Raw genomic sequence first — 22,839 nt, forward strand, 5'->3', positions numbered from 1 at the left:
TTCTGACATGCTATTATATCAAAGTCAATGCTCCCAAAGTAATCTGTCTCCTTCATGGTTGTTTAAGGGCTTACTCTCCATTTTGCGCAAGTTGAAAAGCGCACCAGACCAGGAGGTGAGAATCCTTCTCCTGGGCTTGGATAATGCTGGCAAGACTACTCTGCTGAAGCAGCTTGCATCTGAAGACATCAGCCACATCACCCCTACGCAGGTGAGTGCTGCCTTGGTTCCAGGTGCTGTGTGACACAAGGAAAATGATAATAGCAGTGGGAGAGAAATGGGAAATATAGTTTTGTCCACTTCCAAGTGTTGTTTCTGAGCAAAGTCTATTCGGTCCAAAAATAATCACATTTCCAACATATATGAAGACATGCCATGCATAGAGTAGTCCAGTTCAGAGAGGTGGAAAGTAGATTGGTGATTACTGAAGCTGGGCAGGTGTGGATGGGAAGATTGGTTTACTGGGTACAGAGTCAGTTTTGCAAGATGAAAGCAGTTCTGTGGATGGATGTACATCTTGTGAATGTATGTACCTAATGGCAATCAACTATATACTTTAAAGCTGTTAAGATGATACATTTTATATTATATATATGTATCTATATACATATATGTGTGTGTGTGTATATATACATATATATAATTTGTATCAGGACAATAAATTCCTTCAGATCTAAGTGATACACACACAAACATATATATATATGCTTTTTTTTTTTTGATGCTGGGGATTGAACCCAGAACCTTCAGACATGTTAGGCAAGCACTCTACCACTGAGCTGCACCCTCAGCCCTATATATTCTTTTTTTTCTTTCTTTCTTTCTTTTTTTTTCCTGTGTGGTGCTGGAGATTGAGCCTGGTGCCTCACACATGATAAGCAAGCGCTGTTCCACTGAGCCATGTCACCTGTCCCCCCGCCCTTTTTTTTTGGTACCAGGGATTAAACCCAGGTGTGCTTAACCACTGAACTACATCCCCAGCCTGTTTTATTTTTTTTAATTTGAGACAAGGTCTTGCTAAGTTGCTGAAGCTGCCTTTGAACTTGAAATCCTCTTGCCTCATCCTCCTGAATCTCTGGGATTACAGGTGTGCACCCCATGCCCAGCCCAGCCTTTTTTATTTTATTTTAAAACAGGTTCTTGCTAAGTTACTGAAGCTGGCCTCAAGCTCACAGTCTCCAGCTCCAGCCTTCTGAGTAGCTGGGATAAAAGGCAGGTACCACTGTGCCCAGCTTATATATTCTCTTTAAAAATAGCTTTATTGTTTAGGAGACTGAGGCAGTAGGATTGCAAGTTGGAAGCCAGGCTTAGCCACTCAGTGAGACCCTATTTCAACAAAAATTTATAAAGGGCTGGGCATATACTTTAGTGGTAGAGCACTTACCTAGCATGCTCAAGCCCTTGGGTACAATCCCTCGAACTACATAACTCAAGAAATAGCAAAAAAAAAAAAAAAAAGAAATAGCTTGGGCTGGGGAGATAGCTCAGTTGGTAGAGTGCTCACCTCGCCTCGCAAGCACAAAGCCCTGGGTTCAATCCCCAGCACCGCAAAAAAAAAAAAAAAATAAGAAAGAAGAAAGAAATAGCTTTATCAGGTCCGGATGTATAGCTCCATGGTAAACCACTTGCCTAGCATGCAGGAGGCCCAGGTTTCAATCCCCAGTGCCATTAAAATTACAAAAACAAAGTTTTATCCTGATTGTTAATACATGTAGAAAATACAAAGGATATATAAAATACTAATATAGAATACTTTGAGAAAAACCCACTGTTATTTTAGAATGTATTTTTCAGGCTTAATACAAATATGTATCAATTAAAAAAAAAAAAAAAAAAAACAAAGCCAGGTATAGTGGTACATGCCTGTCATCCCAACTACTTGGTAGGCTGAGACAGGAAGATGGCAGGTTGGAAGCCAACCTTAGAAATTTACCAAGAACCTGTCTCAAGTAAGAATAAATTAAAAGGACTGGAGTAGAGCTAAGTGATAGAGCACCCATGGGTTTAATCTCTAGTATCACACAACAAAATAATCATTAAAAAATTTAAAAATCCAATTATGTATATTTTTAAGTCCAACCTTATCATCCTTACTTTTTCCTAAGAGGGGAAAAAAAAAAATGCAAAGAATAAGGCAGTGGTGTTGCTCACGGTGTGGAGGTATTATAAGGACAAATGCTGATTGGAAGGACTCTGGTAGGCTTCTTTAGGCCTCATTCTCCATAGGAAGTCCTGAGAAAACTTGACTTTTGCCAAGCTGATAGGAATAGCCTACTGGGCTTAGTCACTTCGAAGTATTTGAACATGTAGAGATTTTTTTGTTACTAAAACCAGCATTTTCTACCATCGTACTGTGATAAGACCATGGCATCAGATTTGAATGGCATTGCTGGTGTGTGTATTTCATAGCATATGAGTCTTAGTGATTCACAACTTTTTGCAGAAAAGTCATTTCAACTGCTACCAAATGAGCAATTTTACAGCTCTTGAACAAATTTAATGTATAGCCCAAGGAGGAGCAAATTACAGCAGTCTAGCCTAGAAGGGCTGAAAACACATATTAGTGTGTCAGGATTTCTGCCAGAAAAAGAAGGGCTATGTTAGTATTAGCAATAGACTGTATTTCTCAAGAGCACTAAAAAGACTTCCATTCTGCAAATAGTAATGAACTCAAAGTTATGAACCCAAAGTTCCAGTTCTAACCTTCAGGCATTGTTTGATGTGTTATAGGTGACTGTTATTACAGCATGTCAAGGTTTGATATTTATTCTTTAAAAAGAAACTTACGGTATTCTTATTTAATATTAGAAAAAGAACAGTTGTTGTAGTAAATTTAGAATGTATAAATAAATAAAGTTGAGAAATTAGAAGTTACTTACAATGCCCAAACATAACCACTGTTAACACGGGATTGTAACCATTCAGTTCTATTTGTTTGGGTTTTTCTTACGTGCACACACGTGAGCACATACATATATATGTATAGCCAATGGGCATATTAAAAATAAAAAGTGGCTCATACAGAATTCATTGTTTTATATTTTTCACTTAATAATGAAGGATGAACATCTTTCTGTGTTGTCTGTATATGTCATACATATCTCCAAATGTTTATACCCATTCGTTATTATTTCCTTAGAATAATTTCCTAGTAGATTTGTTGGATCTGATGGCATATAATTTAAGGCAGTTACATACAGTCAAATTCCAAGATTTATTGTTACCTATTCCCTGCTTCATTCTAGAAAGGATCTGCTATTCCTGGGCTCTGGGTTTAATATCATTGTTGAGTGTAGAATTTTTAAATGCACTAAAGTCATTTTGTCAGTGAGTCACAATGAAGCTGCCTCTCACAATAAGCTTAAGCCATTTCCCTTTAGAGTTCTTAAACTTCTAATTTATTCAGTCATTGGTGTTTTAGAGGAGCAATCATCAGTATCATCCCTGATTATCCTCTAGTGTCTGTTCCTCAGTGGGAATTGGTGGCAATGATCTTGTACTGTGGCACTCTGCCTTGTCGTTCTGTGCTAGGCAGTTGTGTTGGCAAGCTGCCAGATGAGGCGAATGTTTATGGACGTATCCCCAGACCCACTTAACTCCAGTTATTCTGGATGAAATGTCTCTTCTATGGTAGCAAATAATTTTTTTTTTCAAATTTTTGTTTCCTTTTTGCAGGAAGTTGTTTTTTTGTTTTGTTTTGTTTTTAATTCTTACACATGAAGTACCTTCTCTCTGAACCCCAAAGGTCTTATTAATTTGTTTCTCTCCACACTAACTCCCAGGTGGCCATTCTGCCTCTCCCAAATTTGCTGGCCTTCCTCAAAGTTCTACCTTGAGTAACTGTCCTAAAGATGAATACTTTGTTTTCAAGTTCATCAGATATACCCATTGAAATGCAGTTTCAAATGACTGCTGGTTTGCTTGTTGTTTCGCTCACTGTAATTGAGGGCTCCACTTCAGAGGTGGGACATGTTGTCCCAGCAGGCCTGACCTCCCCACTACGCTCATACCCCACTTATGAAGCCAGTCTCCCCCAGCCAGTTCACCTCACTTTTTCCTGATTAATCCATTTGACAAAATTTATTTTGAGTTATACCTAGCCTAATCCTCCAGATTTGTAGTCCTTGTCTCTTTTTAAACTTAGCATTTGTTTTTTCCTATTGTTTTTAGATTCAACTTCTGTTTTTTGTTAGTTATATATAATGCCTTGATAAATTTACCATCCCAAGCACTCAGTAGGGGAGTGTGATCTCTGTTAATCATAGGTGGTTCTCAGCGTGTGTGTGTGTGTGTGTGTGTGTGTGTGTGTGTGTGTGTGTGTTGTGATTCTGGGTATTGAGCCCAGGATGTCATGCGTACTAGGCAGACACTCTACCTCTAAGCTATACCCCCAGCTATTTTGTATTTTTTTCCAGTATAGGAAACATGTTAGCCCTGACATTATTAGCACTGATTCCACAACCTGAGTGAAATAAGCGTGTATAAATATGTTTTCTTTCCCATCACAGTAAACTATTTTCAGGAGAAAAAAATACCTGGCAGAGCACTTCAGTTACTTTTGTGGGGTTTTTTATTTTGTTTTGTTTTTTGTTTTATTGTTACTGGGGTTGAACCCAAGGATACTGTACCACTGAGCTACATCCCCAGCCCTTTTTGTTCCTTATTTTGATACATCCTTTCCCTAAATTGCCCAGGCTGGCTTCAAACTTGCAATCCTCCTGCCTCATCCTCCCAAGTAGCCGGGACTACAGACATGCACCGCCACACCTGGCCTGAATAAATGTTTAAAATAACCATTAGGTGCTGGGGAGTATAATTCAGTGTAGAACATGTGCCTAGTGTACTTGAGACCCTTGGTTTAAACCCCAGCTCACATGCATGCACCCTTCCTCCACAAACAATTAAATATAATTTCATCAAAATTAATAAAATTTGGTGTTTTTGCTTTTGTTTCAGGGTTTTAACATCAAAAGTGTACAATCACAGGGTTTTAAACTGAATGTATGGGACATTGGTGGACAGAGGAAAATCAGACCATACTGGAGGAATTATTTTGAAAATACTGATATTCTTGTAAGTACTCCCGATATGCTAATTCATAGTCCTTTCTGCCCTGTGTTAGAAACGTTGACACTGTAACATTCTTCCAACCCAGTACTGGGAATTGAACCCAGGGACCCTCTAGCATTGAATTCTATCCCCAGTGCTATTGATTGATTGATTGACAGGGTCTTGCCAAGTTGCAAAGGCTGGCCTTGAATTTGTGATCCTCCTTCCTCCCCCTCCTGAGTAGCTGACTGTGCCCAGCTATAATGTTCTTGTCAGTAGTTCCATTGCCATAATGTTAATCACTGTAAGTTCTCAGGGCTAGCAGAAGGCTGCAGATTGTGGAGGAGAAGCATCTCTATTTAACAAGTATATGATATTTTGCTATTGCTCAGTAACAATGTTGCACCTACCCACCTTGGCACAGTAAAATGTTTATTAATTACCATAGTAATTTGAACAGCAGAAGGGAAGTCAGAAGATCCTAGCTGACTCTGTCACCCCAAGTGAGTCAGTAAATCACATATATCCAGAAGCCAGCAACCAGAATAGTGAAAGTCCTGGAAACCGAGATGGATAAGGAACGCTTGAGAGGCCTGACAGTGTCATCCCTAGGAGAGGGAAACACTTGGAACTGTCTTTAGTTGCTTCCAAAACTACCTTAAGTCCAAGGGATTAGCCTTGTCTTGAATAGTCTATAGACTGAGCTAGGAGCAATCTGGGGAGTTTTAAAATGGTAGAATTTCATTCAGAATAAGGAAGAAGTTTTCTATAACTACAACTGCCTGGAAGTAGAGGAAGCTGCCTGGTGTTTTGGGGATTCTCTGGCTCAGGTGGCTTTCATCCAGGCAGAGGCTGACATTTAGTGTTTAGTCACCTTTTTTTTCCTTGTGTGTGTGTGTGTGTGTGTGTGTGTGTGTTACTGGGGATTGGACCCCAGCTCTTTTTTTTTTTTTTTTTTTTTTTTTAATTTCTTTAGATATTGATAGACCTTTATTTTAATCATTTATTTATATGTGGTGCTGAGAATCGAACCCAGTGCCTCACACATGCTAGGCAAGAAAGAGCTCTACCACTGAGCCACAACCTCAGCCCCCCAGCTCTTTTTAACCCTTCTGCCTTAGATTTCTGAGTAGCTGGGATTACAGATGCAGAGCTTCACTGTCATTTTCTCCAGGACTTCTGTTTCAGAATTCTGGGAGAGTTCGCTATCTACATAGAGAATTTCTCTAATATCCTAGCTTCTCAGTCTTTTTACCTCTCCTCCTCCAATGATCTTATCATCTACTCTACCTTATTCACAATTTGTCATGATCATACACTAAAATGAAGGGTCTTAGGAACTTGGATGGTTAAAAATATATATACATGGGGCTGGGGAGATAGCTCAGCTGGTAGAGTGCTTGCCTTGCAAGCATAAGGTCCTGGGTTCGATCCCCAGCACCGGAAAAAAAAAAATAATAAAAAAATAAAATAAAAAATATATATATATATACACATGTATATATATTACATATATATACATATGTGTACAGATGTATTCATATATGTATATACACATGTATATATATTGTATATATATGTATATGTGTATGTATGTAATATATTACATATTTAAAATAAATGTATAAATTATTTTCACTAACCTCTAACTGAAGCCTTGCATTTACTTCATTTATGACCATGGGCAATAAACTACAATAATATCTGCCATATCTATATCTTTATTACTAACAGAATTCATCTTGTATCTCAAATAGTTCACTCTTTTGTGGCTTCTTTTGGCTCATTCCTATTGATGTGCACACATCCTGTAGTTTCTCATTTAAATAAGAAACAAACAAACAACATTTCTGTTAACCATATATCCCCTTCTAGATACTATCTCATTCCTCAACCTCCCTTTACAGCAGAACTCCTTGAAGGAATTTTCTCCACTCTATCTTCAGCTCCTCTCCTCCCAGTTACTCTTGAGTCTTCCTTTCAGTATCATCAATAATTTCCATTGCTGAGTTCAGAGTTTGATTTTCGGAACTCATGACCTCATCACATTTAACATAGTTGGTTGTGCTGTCCTTGAAACATTATCTTTCCTTGGCTTCCAGGATACCATTTCAAAAATCTTTATTTTCCTCCTAATTCACTGGCTATTTCTCCTCAATCTCCATTGTTTTTGTTTGTTTGTTTGTTTGTTTTCTGCTTTTTGTTGTTGTTCTTCTTTCCTTATCACCTGCTATGGTTTGGACCTGGAAGGTCTCCCAAAGACCCATGTGTTAAGGCTTTGTCCTCAGTTTGGCACTGTTGGGAGGTGGTAGAACCTTTAAGAGATGGGAGCTGATGGGAGGATTTAGGTCATTGGGGGCATGCCCTCAAGGGGAATTGTAGGACTCTGGTTCCTTCTTCTCTTTTTCTTTTTGTGTCTCAGCAGTGAAGTGAGTAGCTTTGCTCCATCATGTGCTGCCTGCCATGATGTGTTGCCTCACTACAGGCCCAAAAGTAACAAGGCCAACAGACCATGGACTGAAACCTCCAAAACTGTGAACATGTCTCATAACCTCCAAATTTTGGGATGCCCCAGAGGTCAATCCTTGCTTTTCTTCTCTAAGTCATTGCTTAAGTGACCTCATCCAATTTTAGGCTTTAATTATCACATACACAGTGATGAATCCCAAACTATTATCTCAGGAGTTCCAGGCCTGAACTTCAGTTCCATAGAAAACCAGCTGCTATTTGACATTTCCCCTTCAGTAGCTCAGAATACCCTCAGCTGCAACAAATTTCTGACTTTATCTACTCCTGCCCAAACCTATTCCTCCCTTAGTCTTCTCGGTAAATGGCAGTTCCATTCATCCAAAAACAATGAAGTCATCCTTGACTCCTTTTCTTCTCACTCCTCACATTTGACCCATCAGCAAATCCTGCTGGTTCTACCTTCAAAACATTTCTAGAACCTGACACTTCCTTCCACCTCCACTTCTGCCATGCACTGATCATTACAGTATCACCCTATTATCTCTTTATTTCTACCCTTGCTGCCCTGAAGTCTCAGCACTGCTACCAGACTAATAATGTTAAAATCCAAGCTCCCATCTCAAAGTAAAAGCCAACGTTTTCATGATGGCCTCCTTGGCCCTCTGCATTCTAGCTTCTTGTTACCTCTCTGACTTCATCTTCCCCCTCTCTAACTTGGTTCCAGCCATAATAGCCTCCTTGCTGTTCCTGACACACCAACGCATTCCCACCTTGGAATCTGTCATTGCTATTTCTACTGTGAAATTTCTTTTTCTTTAGATATCCTCGTGGCTTGCTTCCTTACCTCCTTTAAGTATATCACCCTGAGCCTTTCCCTGATTATTACACATATATTTAAAATTATAGCCACTATCTTCACCCTTCTGGCACTGTAATTTTTCTTTGCTTTTCTTCTTTTTTTCCTCCATCAGACTTATCATTACCTAATACCATCAGGTTTATTTATTTTTTCTCCAGTGCTGAGGATCAAGCCACTGTCTTGCACATACAAGTTTTCTAGCTATAATCTCAGCCCATCATGAGATGAGACATTTTTATTTGTTTATTACCTGTCTCTCCCACTGGAATGTAAATTCCATGAGAACAGAAACTTTTGCATTTTTTGTTTAACTCTTGTGTCCCCAGTGCCTTGAAAAGTACCTGAATGAATGAAATGGATTCTTGGTATGGATGGATTCTGACATCAGGTAGAATGTGGAGTTATTTAACTTCTAAATTCCATTCCAACTCTAAGATTCTGTGGGTCCTGTTATTGTGGTCAAGTCCAAGGGCTTACTAATTCCTTCTATAATATGAAGAGATTGCTTCAGGTCGGGAGAGTGGTATGAGAAGTGAATTCATTCACTCTCTGTCATTCTTAAATGGAGAATACCAAAATATAAAATCTTACCACCATCAACAAACACATTTGAGGTACTGAGATGGGTTTCACATAGGTTCTTCATGTTTCTAGCTCTCCGTGAAGGGAAGTTCCATCTATTCCTGGTATCAAATTAAAGTGGATGAGAAGAAAACCATGAGAAACATGTATCCATCCATTTATCCATGTTTTTCAACCATTTATTCCTCCCAAATGTATTATATACCTTCTAGGGGAATGAAAGAGAAATGTTGAGGAGTAAGAAGAAAATTTTTCCTTTAAGATAAAAAGACAAGGGCTGGGGATATAGCTCAGTTAGTAGAATGCTTGCTTTGCAAGTACAAGGCCCTGGGTTCAATCCCCAGCACCGCAAAAAAAAAAAAAGGACTGGGGAAGTCAATTGCTTTCCTGTATAGCAAAAAATGAACTACTGGTATTTGAAATTAAAAAATTAATCAGAAATTAACAAAATATGTACAGGATCTATATGAGGAAAATTTTAAAACTGGTAAAAGAAAATTCTTGCCTATCATGTTTTCAGTCCTCAACACAGAAAAAAAAATTAAATAAATGGACAGATATTCCATGTTCATGGATAGGAAAGACTCAATATTGCTAAAATATCATTTATACTCAAATTTATGAAATCAATGCAATTCAAATCAAAATTTCAGCAAATTATTTTGGAGATATTGATAAACTGATTCTAAAGTTTATATGGAAAAACAAAAAGACCAGATAGCCAGTATTGTACTGAAGAAGAATAAACTAGAATATCAACACTACCCAACTTCAAGATTTACTGTAAAGCTAGGATAATCAAGACAACACATATCAGAGAAAGAATAGACAAATTGATCAGTGGAACACAATAGAGAATCCAAAAAGAGACCCATAGAAATGTAGTCAACTGAATTTGACAAAGAAGTAAAACAGTTATATGGAAGAAGAATGATATTTTTCTGCAAATGGTACTGGAACAATGGAACATCCACATGCCAAAAAAAGAGGAATCTAACAGCTCTAGAAAATAACATATGAGAATATCTAGACGACCTTGGGTTTGGGTGGTGAGGTTTCAGATCAAAGCACAATCCACTAAAGAAAAGTTAGGTTGGACTTTATTAGAATTTTAAACTTCTATGAAAATCATGGAAAGAGTCTTGGAGACTCTTCATAAATGTTAATAGGGATTTTTTTTTTTCAGCTTATTTGGGTGCAGTTTCCAGTTTTTAAAAATGTTTAGGTAATCTTTCCACCTTGCCCAAATCCTAAATTTTGTAGATTCATTAGTGTTGAGCCAATGCTTTTTCCTGTCTCAATTCTTTGTATATGCATTCTTTTCAGATGTATTAAACAAACAAAAACCCTTCACAAAAAAAAAAAAAAGAATTTTAAACTTCTGCTCAATCCCCAACACATCACCACCAAAAAAAAAAAAAAAAAAAAAAAAAAAAAAAAAAAAGCATAACTAAGAAAATAAAGGGACCAGCCACAGATTGGGAGAAAACATTTATAAAACATATATCTGATAAAGGACTTATGTCCAAAATATGTATAGAACTCAATTTCAACAATAAAAAACAACCTGATTTAAAATATGGGCAAAAGTTCTGAACAGGCGCCTCACCAAAGATCTGCAGATGGCAGAAAAGCATATGAAAATATGCCCAGTATAATATGTCATTGGGAATTGCAAATTAAAACAATGAGATCACTACTAAATACCTTTGAAAAGAGCTAAATTCCAAAAACTAGACAATACCAAAAGCTGACAGTGGAACTATGAGAATTCTCATTCATCACTGGTGGGAATGCATAATGGTGTAACCACTTTGGAAGACAGTTGGTGGTTTCTTACAAAGCTAACCATAGTGTTACCATACATTTCATCAGTACTCCAAAGTATATACACAATTAATTGAAAACTTATGTTCTACACAAAATCCTGCATATGAATATTTATAGCAGTTTTACTCCTGTTTGCCAAAAGCTAGATGTAATCAAGATGCACTTTAAAAGGGCAGTTAATAAACAAACTTCGGTATACCCATTTAACGAAGCATTATTTAGTGATAAAAAGATAAAAAGGACAGAAATGTCTTTCTGTCAAGTTACAGAAAGACATGGAGAAATCTTAAATGTGTATTTTAAAAGGATACATACTCAATATTTCCAACTATATGATATCTTTTAAATTTTTATTTATTTATTTGTTTTTGTGATGCAGATTGAACCTAGGACCTTGTGCATGTTGGGCAAACACTTTACTACTGAGCTATATCCCCAGTCCTTTGTGGCATTTTAAAAATGCAAAACTATAGAAATTAATAAATATCTCTATTTAGTAAACGATCACTGTTTACCAGATGTCTGATGGAGAAAGAGGAGAGATGAATAGGTGACATACAAGAGATTTTTCAGGGTGGGGAAACTATTTTGTATAAACTATAGTCGCAGATATATGTTGTTATTGCAGTGCTATGGATCAAACCCAGGGCCTCTCCATGCTAGGCAAGCACTCTATCACTGAGCTACACATACCTTAAAGCACAAAGAATGAACCTAGTGTTTCAGTATCAGTTCATTAATTATATCAAATGAATCATACCAATGTAAGATGTAACTAGAGGAAACTAGGGTTGTGGGTAGAGGTGGAATAGATAATATGGCTCTTCATACCACCTACTCAATGATTCTATAAATCTAAAACTATGCTAAAAAATAAAGTTTTGATTTTTTAAGGTATAGATTCCCAAGAGTTGGGTTAAAGCAGGTGTCTAAGAGAAAGTGCATTCCTGTCTCTTCATCTGCTGGACTAAAGAAATACCCAAAGAGGAGCCATATGTAAGGACTTTCATGATTGTGGGGCTCCATAAGTGGTCTCAGGAACCTTGTGGTCTACAGGTAAGGGTAATTTTAAATCACTGGTTCCAACATCTAAAGGAAAGACTAAAAGATGGCTTTAATATGACTCTGGATCCCACATTCTTATTTGCTAAAAGTGCTAGAATATACCATTCTGCACAAAACAATTCAGAGCAACCCGAAAGAAGCTTTCTTCAGTCACGTTACTCTTAGTTAGGTTAAGAGTCAACTTTTCAGATTGGGGAAACAGTTCTGTTGGTAGAGTGCTTGCCTTGCAAGCACAAGGCCATGAGTTCAATCCACAGCACTGCCAAAAAAAAAGAGAGAGAGTCAACTTTTCATTATTTTCCAGTACCATTTGAGATTAAACAAGTTCTTAGAAGCAGCTGAGTCCCTGGGGTTAGAGTCTAAGGCCTTGGGACTCAGTCCTTTCTGCCAGTGTTGTGGCAGCCTGGAGCAGGCTGATGGGTTCTGTTTGTCTGTGTTTAATAGTCTTCCACTGTTGGTTGAAAAAGACCTATTACACTCCACTCCACCCTGCTAGAAGAGCAGGATTGAGGCTTGACACATTTTGTTGCCTGGTTAAGTCTTTTCAATTATCTTTGGAGTGCCAGGGTAAAATCTTGCTTTAGAGCAGGGGTGGACACGTTGATTCAGCCTGCCTCCTGTTTTTGTATAGCCTGAGAGCTAGAATGGCTTTTACATTTTTAAGTGGTTGAAAAAAAAATTAAATTAAAAGAATAATAATAATATTTTGTAACACATGAAAATTATATGAAATTCAGTTTTCGGTGTAACACAGCTACACGCTTCTGTTTGTGGATGTCCTTTGGTTGCTTTCTCACTGCAACAGCAGCATTCAGAAGTTGCCAACAAGATTGGGATGAGCCACAAAGCCTAAAATACTGACTTCTGACTTCTAACAAAAGAGGTGTGCCTGCCCTTACTTTAGAGCATGCAGTGGCTCTTTAAGGATTTAAAAGGGAGCAAATCCTAACAGTGCCAGTTATTCCCTGGAAACATGACCTTGAGAACATCTGACTTCAGCTTTATTAGTTTGGGGGAAGCAACTAAGAAATAGAACTTGAAGTATGATAGAATAGAAGGGAAGAAATAAAGTATCTTCCAGTTTTCCTTAGGTCAGAACGATAACAGTCTTTTGATGGATAAAAATAAATTATAGGGCTGGGTGTGTGGCTTTGTGGTTGAGTACTTGCCTGGCATGTGATGAGACCCTGAGTTTGATCCCCAATATCAGAATAAAAAGATGGTGGCTGGGCGTGTCAACACATACCTGCAATCCCAGCAACTCAGGAGCCAAGGCAGGAGGATTGAAAGTTTAAGACCAGCCTCAGCAACTTAGCAAGACCTTGTCTCAAACAAACAAACAAACAAACAAAAAACTAAAAAGGGCTGGGGATGTGGCTCAGCAGTTAAACACCCCTGGTTTCAATCTCAAGTACAAAAAAAGGGGGGTAACATTTTTTCAAGTTACATTCATGTTATTTCTATACTCCACTTATATTATTATCAGTTTTGTATTTGAACTTAATATAATTTAAACAAAGTAACTTTGTCATCATTTCCTTATGGAAAGTAGAAGACATCAAGTGAGATGGACCTCAAACACCTTTCAAAATAAGCATTTCCATAATGCTGCTCAGAGGCATTGACACTGCCAGGGAATAGAAGGAGCACCGTGATCGAAAACTACAAGCTATGCAGACACCTTGTTTATCAGTTTCATTCCCCTCTTAGACTTCAGCTCAAGTTTTCATAGAAAACCGCATGCTCCAATCAACTCTTGTCATTGTCTACCCTCGGTGGAGAAATACTGAGGAGATGAAATGACCAAAAGGTGGCAGCAGGGGGGAGGAGGAGCAGAAGCCCGAGGAGAAACAAAGGACCCTCCCTTCAGTCTCTGCAGCAGCCAGTTTCCTGGACTTCCATCAAGGAAAAACCTTTCTTTAGTTCTTCCTCCCACAACCAAAAGAGAATTTCAAAGCACCTGCCAAAAGACATGTGAATTGACTTTGCCTAAAGCATTATTCAAAGGCCATGCACTGGAACCTTACTTTACAATAGTTTTATGACTTGATTTTTGAAGGTCTCTATTGTTTTAAAACCAGTCAGGGGCTCGGGATATGGCTCAGTTAGTAGAGTGTTTGCCTTGCAAGCACAAGGCCCTGGGTTCCAGGAAATTTTTTTAGTTTGTTTATAGATTTTTTAAATTTTTTTTTTTTTTGCACGAGTAAGTTAGCTGACAGTTATTCCATTTAACAACAGCAACAATTCTCCTTAACTTTAGTTTATAAGGAAGGAAACAGATACCTAGGTGGGAAAAGGTGGAGGTAGGGGAATGGTGCTGAGAAGGGACCCTGAAAAGAGGATGCCACCAAGGAGCACATTTGTGAGGGTTGAACCCAGGGTGCTCTGCCCCCAAGCTACATCTCAGCCCTTTTGCGGTCTTTTTTTTTTTTTTTTTTTAATTTTGAGACAGGGTCTCACCCTGATTCTAATCCTCCTGCCTCAGCCTCCTGAATCCCTGGGATCATGGTGCTGCCACCATGCTAGCTTCACCTGGCCCTTTACTTAAGAAATAAAGGGAGCACTTGTTTTCTAGACTTAAACCTAGTATTATTATTTAGTGATTTTCAGATTTCATAAAAATTACTTGAGAGCTGGGGAGATAGCTCAGTTGGTAGAGTGCTTGCCTCTCAAGCACAAGGCCCTGGGTTCAATCCCTAGCACCACAAAAAAAAACAAAAAAAACAAAAAAAAAAAAGGTTACTTGAGAAAAATGCTAAATAAGAGGAAGAATTTGTGTGCAGTTTGGGAAAATTCTTCTGAATCTGATAATAAAAACATTACCTGAGAAGTTTCATATTAGAGCAATAAATAACAAATGATCATTGAGTAGAAATGAAAGCCTTCTCATTAGCTTTCAGCCTCTGGGCCCACCAGTATTTGATCATTCTCCCTACTGCTGAAACTCTCTACTCCTCACCTCGCTGGCCCTACTGTTTTTCATCATATCAGATGAGCTCCACCCCCCCCAACCCCACCCCGTCCCTTTCTTGCTCAGTGACCCGAATACCACCTCCAGACAGTCCTCTGATCCCAAAACACTCTCCCACCAATCACCTGGTCTTTCTTGCTCCCTCTCATCTTCTTGAACTGCTGCTTCAGTGAAGGTCTTCCTAATTCATTGCACACTTGCAAATGATTGTAGTTAGGTCTTCTGTATTGAGGTCCCCTCTCCCATTGCATTCCTTCTTTCTCCATCTTACTTATACTAAGCCTGTTTCTTGTAAAATGTGATTTACTATCAAGCACAGTGGAACACACCTGTAATCCCAGCAGCTCAGGAGGTAGAGACGAGAGGATTGCAAGTTTGCACAAGTTTGAGACCAGCCCGTACAATTCAGTGAGACTCTGTCTCAAAATAAAATTTAAAAAGGTTTGGGGATATAGCTCAGTGATAGAGTATCTCTGGGTTCAGTGCCCAGTACTGTAAGAAAAAATGTAAGTCTACAGTATGACAAGACCCTAGGTTCAGTTCCCAGAACCATAAAAACAAAAGATGCTTAACTAATTATGATCCACACTAGTATAAATGGAACTATCACCATGTTCTGCATAACGATTTATGAGAAAGAACATCAAATATTGGGATCTGGTGTACACAATCCACTGATGCATATATTGACATTGAGTTAGCAGTATTAACAGCAACAATAATGCAGGCCCCCAGAAAAATATATTGAAATATCAGATATATTCATCCTTTCTCCTCCTATGATTCTCCAAGTATAAACATGGGCTATTCTTTTTTTTTTTTTTTTTTTAATTTTTTTCAGTTGTAGATGGACACAATACCTTTATTTTAATTTATTTTTATGTGGTGCTGAGGATTGAACCCAGTGCCTCACAAGTGCTAGGCAAGTGCTCTACCACTGAGCTACAACCCCATCTTATTCTTGAAAGAAAAAAAAAAAAAAAAAGACTGAACTTGGTTCCTGATATATTATTTACCATTAGAGACTAAATGAGAAAGCATTAATCAAAGGAATTTTAATTTTTTTTCAAAAGAGAGTGAATTTTTTTCCAAATTCAGCATAGCACAGAATTTGATTTGCATACAGAAATGCCTGCGTGCATTGCCGTATATCAATTTTTGTAATTTAAGGCATATAATAATGAGAGTGGAAGATTGGTTTTTGTTTTTAATTGAATATGCTCTTTTCAAACGAGCATTTCCATTATATGATTAGTTTAATAACAATTTTAAATTCTTTTTAAAGAAAGTTTGAAAAATTGATAATTCTTAGATTAGCAACTGGGAAAACATTTAATCATTTAGTTATAAAAAAGACTACAAAATTATATCTCTAATTTTCTTTTTTAATTTTCATATGAAGTAGGATTAGAAGGGAACTTTCTATAGGAAATTAAAGTAGGAGCTACAGTTATAGGTAATTTTTCTTTTTCTTTTTTTTTTTCCTATTTCCCTTATTGTCATTTATGCAGTAACTAAAGATTAGGGATTGGGGGGGAAAGCTGAGATTTATAATTTATGATGAATCTCAATATTTATTTCTTCTAGCAAAGCCTTTGCCTTACTATTTCAATTTTTTTTTTTTTTTTTTTTTTTTTTGGTGCTGGGGATCGAACCCAGGGCCTTGTGCTTACAAGGCAAGCACTCTACTGACTGAGCTAACTCCCCAGCCCCCACTATTTCAATTTTGACCTCCAAGCAGCCTGGGAAAGTAGGAATAAGAGGAGATCACTGTATCTTCTATCCCTGCCCCCAAAATCAGCATATAGTTAACACTAAATGGTACTTTCCAAGTGATGATATTTAGGAATATAGGATTGTAAATGCCTAAAAATACCATCACTTCCATTCTGATAATTTAGAACACAGCATCACAGCATGATGTAAGGGCAACTGTGGACCTGTCAGGTGTATGCTTGAGTTTGAATCCCAATGTTGTCAAGTACCAGATATAACCTGGAAAAATTACTGAACTTCTTCTTTGGGCTTATCTCCTTTTTTTTTTTTTTTTTTTTTTTTTTGATATTGAAGATTGAACTCGGGGACACTTTGCTACATCCCCATAGCCCTTTTTATTTTGAGACAGGATCTCGCTAAGTTGATAAGGATCTTGCTAAATTGCTGAAGCTGGCCTCAAACTTGCAATCCTCCTGTCTCAGCCTCCCGAGTCATTGGGATTATAGTCATACATTACCACACCTGACTAGGCTTATGTTTCTTTATGTATGAAATCTGTTTCATACAGTTGTTCAATAGATTAATAGAGCAGATCTAGGAAGAATGGCTAGTGACATATCGAAGGATTGCTAAATGTATTTATTTTTGTCCCCCTTGACTTTCCTGACTTCCTAGGCCTTGGAACTTTTCTGGAAGTCTTTTCTAGTCATCCCCAATTAATATATTAGCTTATCTGCTTCCATTATTTTGCTTCCATAGATGAGGGGACAATTGCTAGTTGATTTCTGTAAAGTGCTGATTGGGAAGCATGTGCTTCTTTTGTAGAAGTCACCCCATCTTTTTCCATCTTGCTTACTGAAGTGACCTTCTTCTTTCCTTTTACAGATATATGTAATTGACAGTGCAGACAGAAAAAGATTTGAAGAAACGGGTCAGGTAAATAATTCTTCTGTTGAGATATTTCCCAAATAAGTGGGTATTCATTAATCTACCTTGTAAATGTGGGAGAGTGAGGGAGTTATTTTTTCTTTAACCTTTACAGTTCAAACAAGAAAGTCATTCTGGCAAGTAGGCAGAAATATCAGCTGTCTACAAACAAATTCATTGAGTCCTTTAAACAATTTTTTGTATTTAACACTTTTAGCTTTAATCAAATTGAATATACAAGATATAAACAAATGGAACTTAGCACCATGCCCAAAAGCTCTTCTAGTTTCTTCTCAGGCCTTGTGGAAATGAACCCAGAGGAACAATGCACTCATCATTTCTGTTTACATTTTTTAATACCTACCAGGATAACTGACAAATTCAAAAGGATGGAAATAAATATACAAGCCAAAATTAAGCTGCTTTTGTTTTCAAGCCAGGAGATAAGATTTGAACCCAAATATGACTTGACATGCAGCTTACATGTCACATGATTACATGATGTGATTTATGAACGTGGTTTTACATAGAAAGAAATGGGCATAGACTATATATATATATATATATATTTTTTTTTTTTTTTTGTAGTTGTAGATGGACAGCATGCCTTTATTTTATTTGCTTATTTTTGTATGCAGTGCTAAGGATTGAACCCAGTGCTTCACACATGCTAGGCAAGTGATCTGCCAACTCAGCCCCAGCCCCAGCATAGACCATTTTATCCAAAGTAAATTCACTGACCAAAGAAGCAAGGGGTGGTGTGGACCTCTTTGGAGAAGTGTGCTTAGATATTGCAATCTGTATTAGTCAGGGTTCTCTAGAAGAACAGAATCAACAGGAAGTATGATAATAACAAGGGAATGGGGATTTATTAGATTGGCTTACACGACCAGAAGCTGGATAGTCCACAATGGCCATCTGCAGCTGGAGAACTAGAAGAACCAGCAGCTGTGCAGTCTAAGACACAGAAACCCCAGAAAAAGAAAGATCAACAGTGCTAACCTAGTCTGAGACCAAGGCTTCTGGAAACTACCTGAAGAATCATTGGCAGAGTCCACTTTGGAAGAGTAAAGAAGAAGAGTCCAATATTCTCAGACGATCGAAGCAGCTATCAAGAACCCCTTCAGGAAGAGCTGAACTTGCATCTGCATCTGCTTCCTTGTTCTTCCAGCTTTTATTCTATCCTATTGGGTAGTGCTGCCCACGCTTAGGGAGGGGCTCCACTTCAGTTCACTATTCCACATTCCAGTCATTCCTAGACAGGTCCTCATGGTCACACCCAGAAGCCTCTTAATCATCGGCATCTCTTGATCCAATCAAGTTAACAATTCAGATTAACCATTATACAGTCTTTGGTGTGTTTTCTAAACTATGACAGATGGACTTCCAAAGGCAGTGATCCTCATATTTATCTTCCTTTTTCTTAGAAAGTAGTTTGAGAACTCTCCAGACTCCTGGAGACAGCCCATCTCCCTTGTATACCCTGATGATTTCTGGGTCATCACTCAGGAGAACCAATACTACACATGAGCTTGGAGCTGGAGGGGATCCACCTGCCTTTTGAGCCATTCATTTTTTTTTTTGAAAGGCCAAGCATTTAAAGTAGCTAAAATGTGGGTTTATTGGGAAAGAGGTGGGGCCTCTCATTTAACTAGGTATACACCCTCTCTTGTACTTACTGCAGACAGAATTAATATACAATTTAGACAATAGCTTATAACCTAAAAACTGAAGACCTTGCCAGATGGACCAGTAAAGTTACCTTAAGATGTGAGTTTGATGAAATGTAATACATGTGCATGCATGTTTTGGAGGTAGAGATTGATGAAACAATTATAATCTCTATTTGTCATCTTCAGTTTTCAATTCATACACACACTCACACACACACACACACACATTCATATATGTATACCACATTAAAGTTGTTTGCAGGCTGGGAGTATAGTTCAGTGGTAGAGTACTTGCTTAGCACATGAAAGGCCCTGGGATAGATCCTCAGAAAAAAGAAAAGAAGTTGGATAAATTTTAAATCTCTAGCCACTACTTATATTCTCCCTTGAATAATGTTTCTCAAGATATACTCTGTCATTCACCTATAGCAGAATCACCTGGGAAATTTGTTAAAAGTGCAGATTCCCAAGTGCTGGCTGACTTTCCAAAGTCAGAATCCCTGGGTTAAGGTCCAGGGATCTGCTGGGACATCGTTCTAGCTCAAGCCCAAGAATCACTGCCCTTGAAAGTTGCTAGTTGATCAGCTTTGGTTCATTTTTAGCAATTAGAAGCGGATGCTTAATTACCATAGATTTCATCCTTCCTTCTTCCTCCCTTCCCAAAATGATCCAGGAACTAGCTGAATTGCTGGAGGAAGAAAAGCTGAGTTGTGTGCCAGTGCTCATCTTTGCTAATAAGCAGGATTTGCTCACAGCGGCCCCTGCCTCTGAAATTGCAGAAGGACTGAACCTGCACACCATCCGGGACCGAGTCTGGCAGATTCAGTCTTGCTCAGCTCTCACAGGAGAGGGCGTTCAGGTGAGACTACTGGAAGGCTTGGCCCTTTGGCAACATGGCGGCCAACCAAGGTGGTCTGTCTCATTGGTTGGGTTGACCTAGATAGAAAAACACATGAAACAAATAGCCTTTGATCAGCAGATCAACCATTTTAGGATGTGAAGGGTTTGGAGGAGGTTGATTCTTTCCTAGTCAGCAACCAGTCAGATACCATGAAGTGTTCCAAGAAAGCCAGAGATAAACCACCCCACACATGAAACAAGCTCTCCCCATTGGGTAGGAGGTGAGAGCAGAGGACTGCGAAGATTGTTTCTCACTCTAGAATTCTTTGATGATTGGGTTGGGCTTCTATGTTGTGTCTGATGTTATACATGCTGAAACCTGTCCTCCTAAGTGATGGCCATCAGGCTAGTTGTCCTTGAATAGTTTTTGCTTCTCCTCTTGGTCCTGTCTCCTGCCCTCAGGGTTAATGTCATTTCTTGCTTCTGCAAAATGAAAACCCCATGCTTTGTACTAAGGAACTATGTAGCAGGGAAGCAGGCTTCTCCTCATTTATTATTAATTTAGGGCAGAACAGTTATATCTCAGACACTCAGGAGGCTATAACCTGCAAGAGTGATAAGCAGTTTCGACTCTCATGCTTTATACTAAGCAGTCTCAAACCAGTTGACGCACTAGAGCCCACCCTCCAGGACTACTCTGTATTCTGAAACCCCAGTGTCCCCGACAGGTCTCATTTTAAATATGTGGTATACTTGCCAGGATGCCAGAGTGCTATGGGATTGGTCCATACTGCTGTAGGATGCTGAGGGAACTCACCCCATCTGAAGAGATTTCATCTTCCCTCATTGTCATAGGGCACATGTCTCTAGTGGCATGGGCACTTGGTTTGTTTCTGAACTCGGTGTTGGGGTACAAACTTGAGATTTGACTTTTGACTGATGATCTGCAGACTCTTTCCATTTCCCTTCTAATATTCTTTGTCCCTCTCTTCTAAGACATGTGATACTAATTTGTCTTAAAATGGCCTGACTGCTTTTAGCCTAAGCAGATAATCTCTTCCTAGAATTACCAGTCCTGTCATGTTTGCTGCCTGTTTTTTGGTTATTGTGTTGTTGATTGTTTTTGGTTTTGTTTGTACCAGGGAGTGAACCCAGAGCCATGTAACCAAGCCCTTCTTTTTTTATATATTTTATTTAGAGACAGGGTCTCATTAAGTTGCTTAGGACCTTTCTAAGTTGCTGGGACTGGCTTTGAATTTGTGATTCTCCTGCCTCAGCCTCCTGAGCCGCTGGGATTATAGGCGTGTGCCATGGTGCCCTGCTTTCCTTTCTTTACAAAAAAGAGCCAAGGTGTTTTAGCCCCTAGACCTGAGGCTAAACCAGTCAGCACAAAGGAAGTACCCCTTCACAGACCACTCATCTTCCACCCCAGAAGCTCTCCATACACATGGGTCTTTTGCGGGGCTTGTTAGTGGTCTGAGATTACCTTAGCTGCAACCCCAAAATGGATTTGAGAGTTCTATGAGTCTGGGGTTTGGGGAAATTGGCTTTTTGGTTTTGGTGTATTGCATTTTTTTGTTTTATTTCATTTTGTTTAGTCTTATTTATTTTCTTTCTTTCTGCCCAGATTCTGATCATAAAAGTAATATATTCTCACTGTTGATTATATAAAAGCATATAAAGTTAAAAAGGGAGGACTGGGAGCTGGAGTTGTAACTCGGTGGTAGAGGGCTTGCCTAGCATGCGTGAGGCACTGGGTTCAATCCTCAGTACCACATAAAAATAAATAAAATAAAGTATTGCGTCCATCTACAACTAAAAATATTTTTAAAAACAAATAAATAAAGGGCGAGCCAGGGGTGTAGCTCAGTGATAGCAAGTGCAAGACCCTGGGTTCCACTCCCCAGCACCACACACACACCAAACAGCAGCCATCATCCAGGACGACCCTTCATCGAAACAGCCCTAGGTGTCATGGAACCTGGAGGCCCAGTCCTGTAGCAACTTTCTTGTGTTTCCAGAAACCAGGCAGAGGACTCTGCCTCTCCAAATGGTCCAGAACTCAAAATTAGAAAGTTGAGAACATCCTGAGATTGGGGGGCTCTAAAGGTGGGGCTAAAGAAATACATTTTCGGTGCCTTCTCATTAGAAAATGGATTACAACTCTGTAATCTTTTCTCTTGGCCAGGGTGGTGAAAGGATGAAAAAGCAAAGCCAGAATTAACAGTGAGGCTCCTATTTCTTCAGCCAGCCTTAGGGATGTAAAAAAAGGAGAACTAGAGTGATCTCGAGTCTGTACTGACAGCAGTGGCAGTAAAGTCAGGGGCACTGTCCAGAGGAGCCTGGAGGTGGAGAGGGAGCGCCACGTTCCTGGCTGTGGAACACCATAGACATGTCGTGACCTTTAAAGGGTCCAGTTGTCCTTCCTGCCCTTCCTCCTTCCTTCCTTCCACCCTTCTTTCCTTCCTCTCTTTTTCTTTTTCTTTTTCCTTCTTTTCCTTCTCACAGTGCTGGGAAATCAAGCCCAGAACCTCTCATGTGTTAGGCAAGCACTCCACAACTGAGCTATATCCCCAGCTCCCTTTATGGGATCTTTAGATCAAAAAAGAAGCAGCAAGCTACTAGACAGTAAGATGGTGGGGGCAGGGGTTGCATGGGAGGGACATAAATGGACCAATTTGAATAAAGTGAGCTTATGATGTATAGTTTAATTTTGATTAGAAAGTGCTCCAATCAGAGGCCTTCAGCTACCAGGTTCACAGGAAGCGATATCAAGAGAGATCCAGCAAAGAACTATGAGCAAAAAAAATAATGATTTTGTATGGAGGAGAAATAGTTTGAAGGTCACTTAATTAGTT

At 38.8% G+C, this 22,839-nt stretch overlaps 1 protein-coding gene across 1 annotated transcript in view; it reads left to right on the forward strand.

The window, feature by feature from the left end:
• The window catches only part of ARL3 (ARF like GTPase 3), a 37,363-nt gene that overhangs the window by 7,146 nt on the left and 7,378 nt on the right, over positions 1–22,839 (forward strand). The window contains exons 2-5 of the mRNA XM_079136360.1: positions 68–211; positions 4,957–5,073; positions 17,427–17,477; positions 19,815–20,000. Coding sequence (XP_078992486.1) covers positions 68–211; positions 4,957–5,073; positions 17,427–17,477; positions 19,815–20,000 — 498 coding nt within the window. The remainder of the gene's footprint in view (positions 1–67; positions 212–4,956; positions 5,074–17,426; positions 17,478–19,814; positions 20,001–22,839) is intronic.

Source organism: Sciurus vulgaris, assembly GCF_902686455.1.
Source record: "Sciurus vulgaris genome assembly, chromosome: 4".
Lineage (NCBI taxonomy): Eukaryota > Metazoa > Chordata > Mammalia > Rodentia > Sciuridae > Sciurus > Sciurus vulgaris.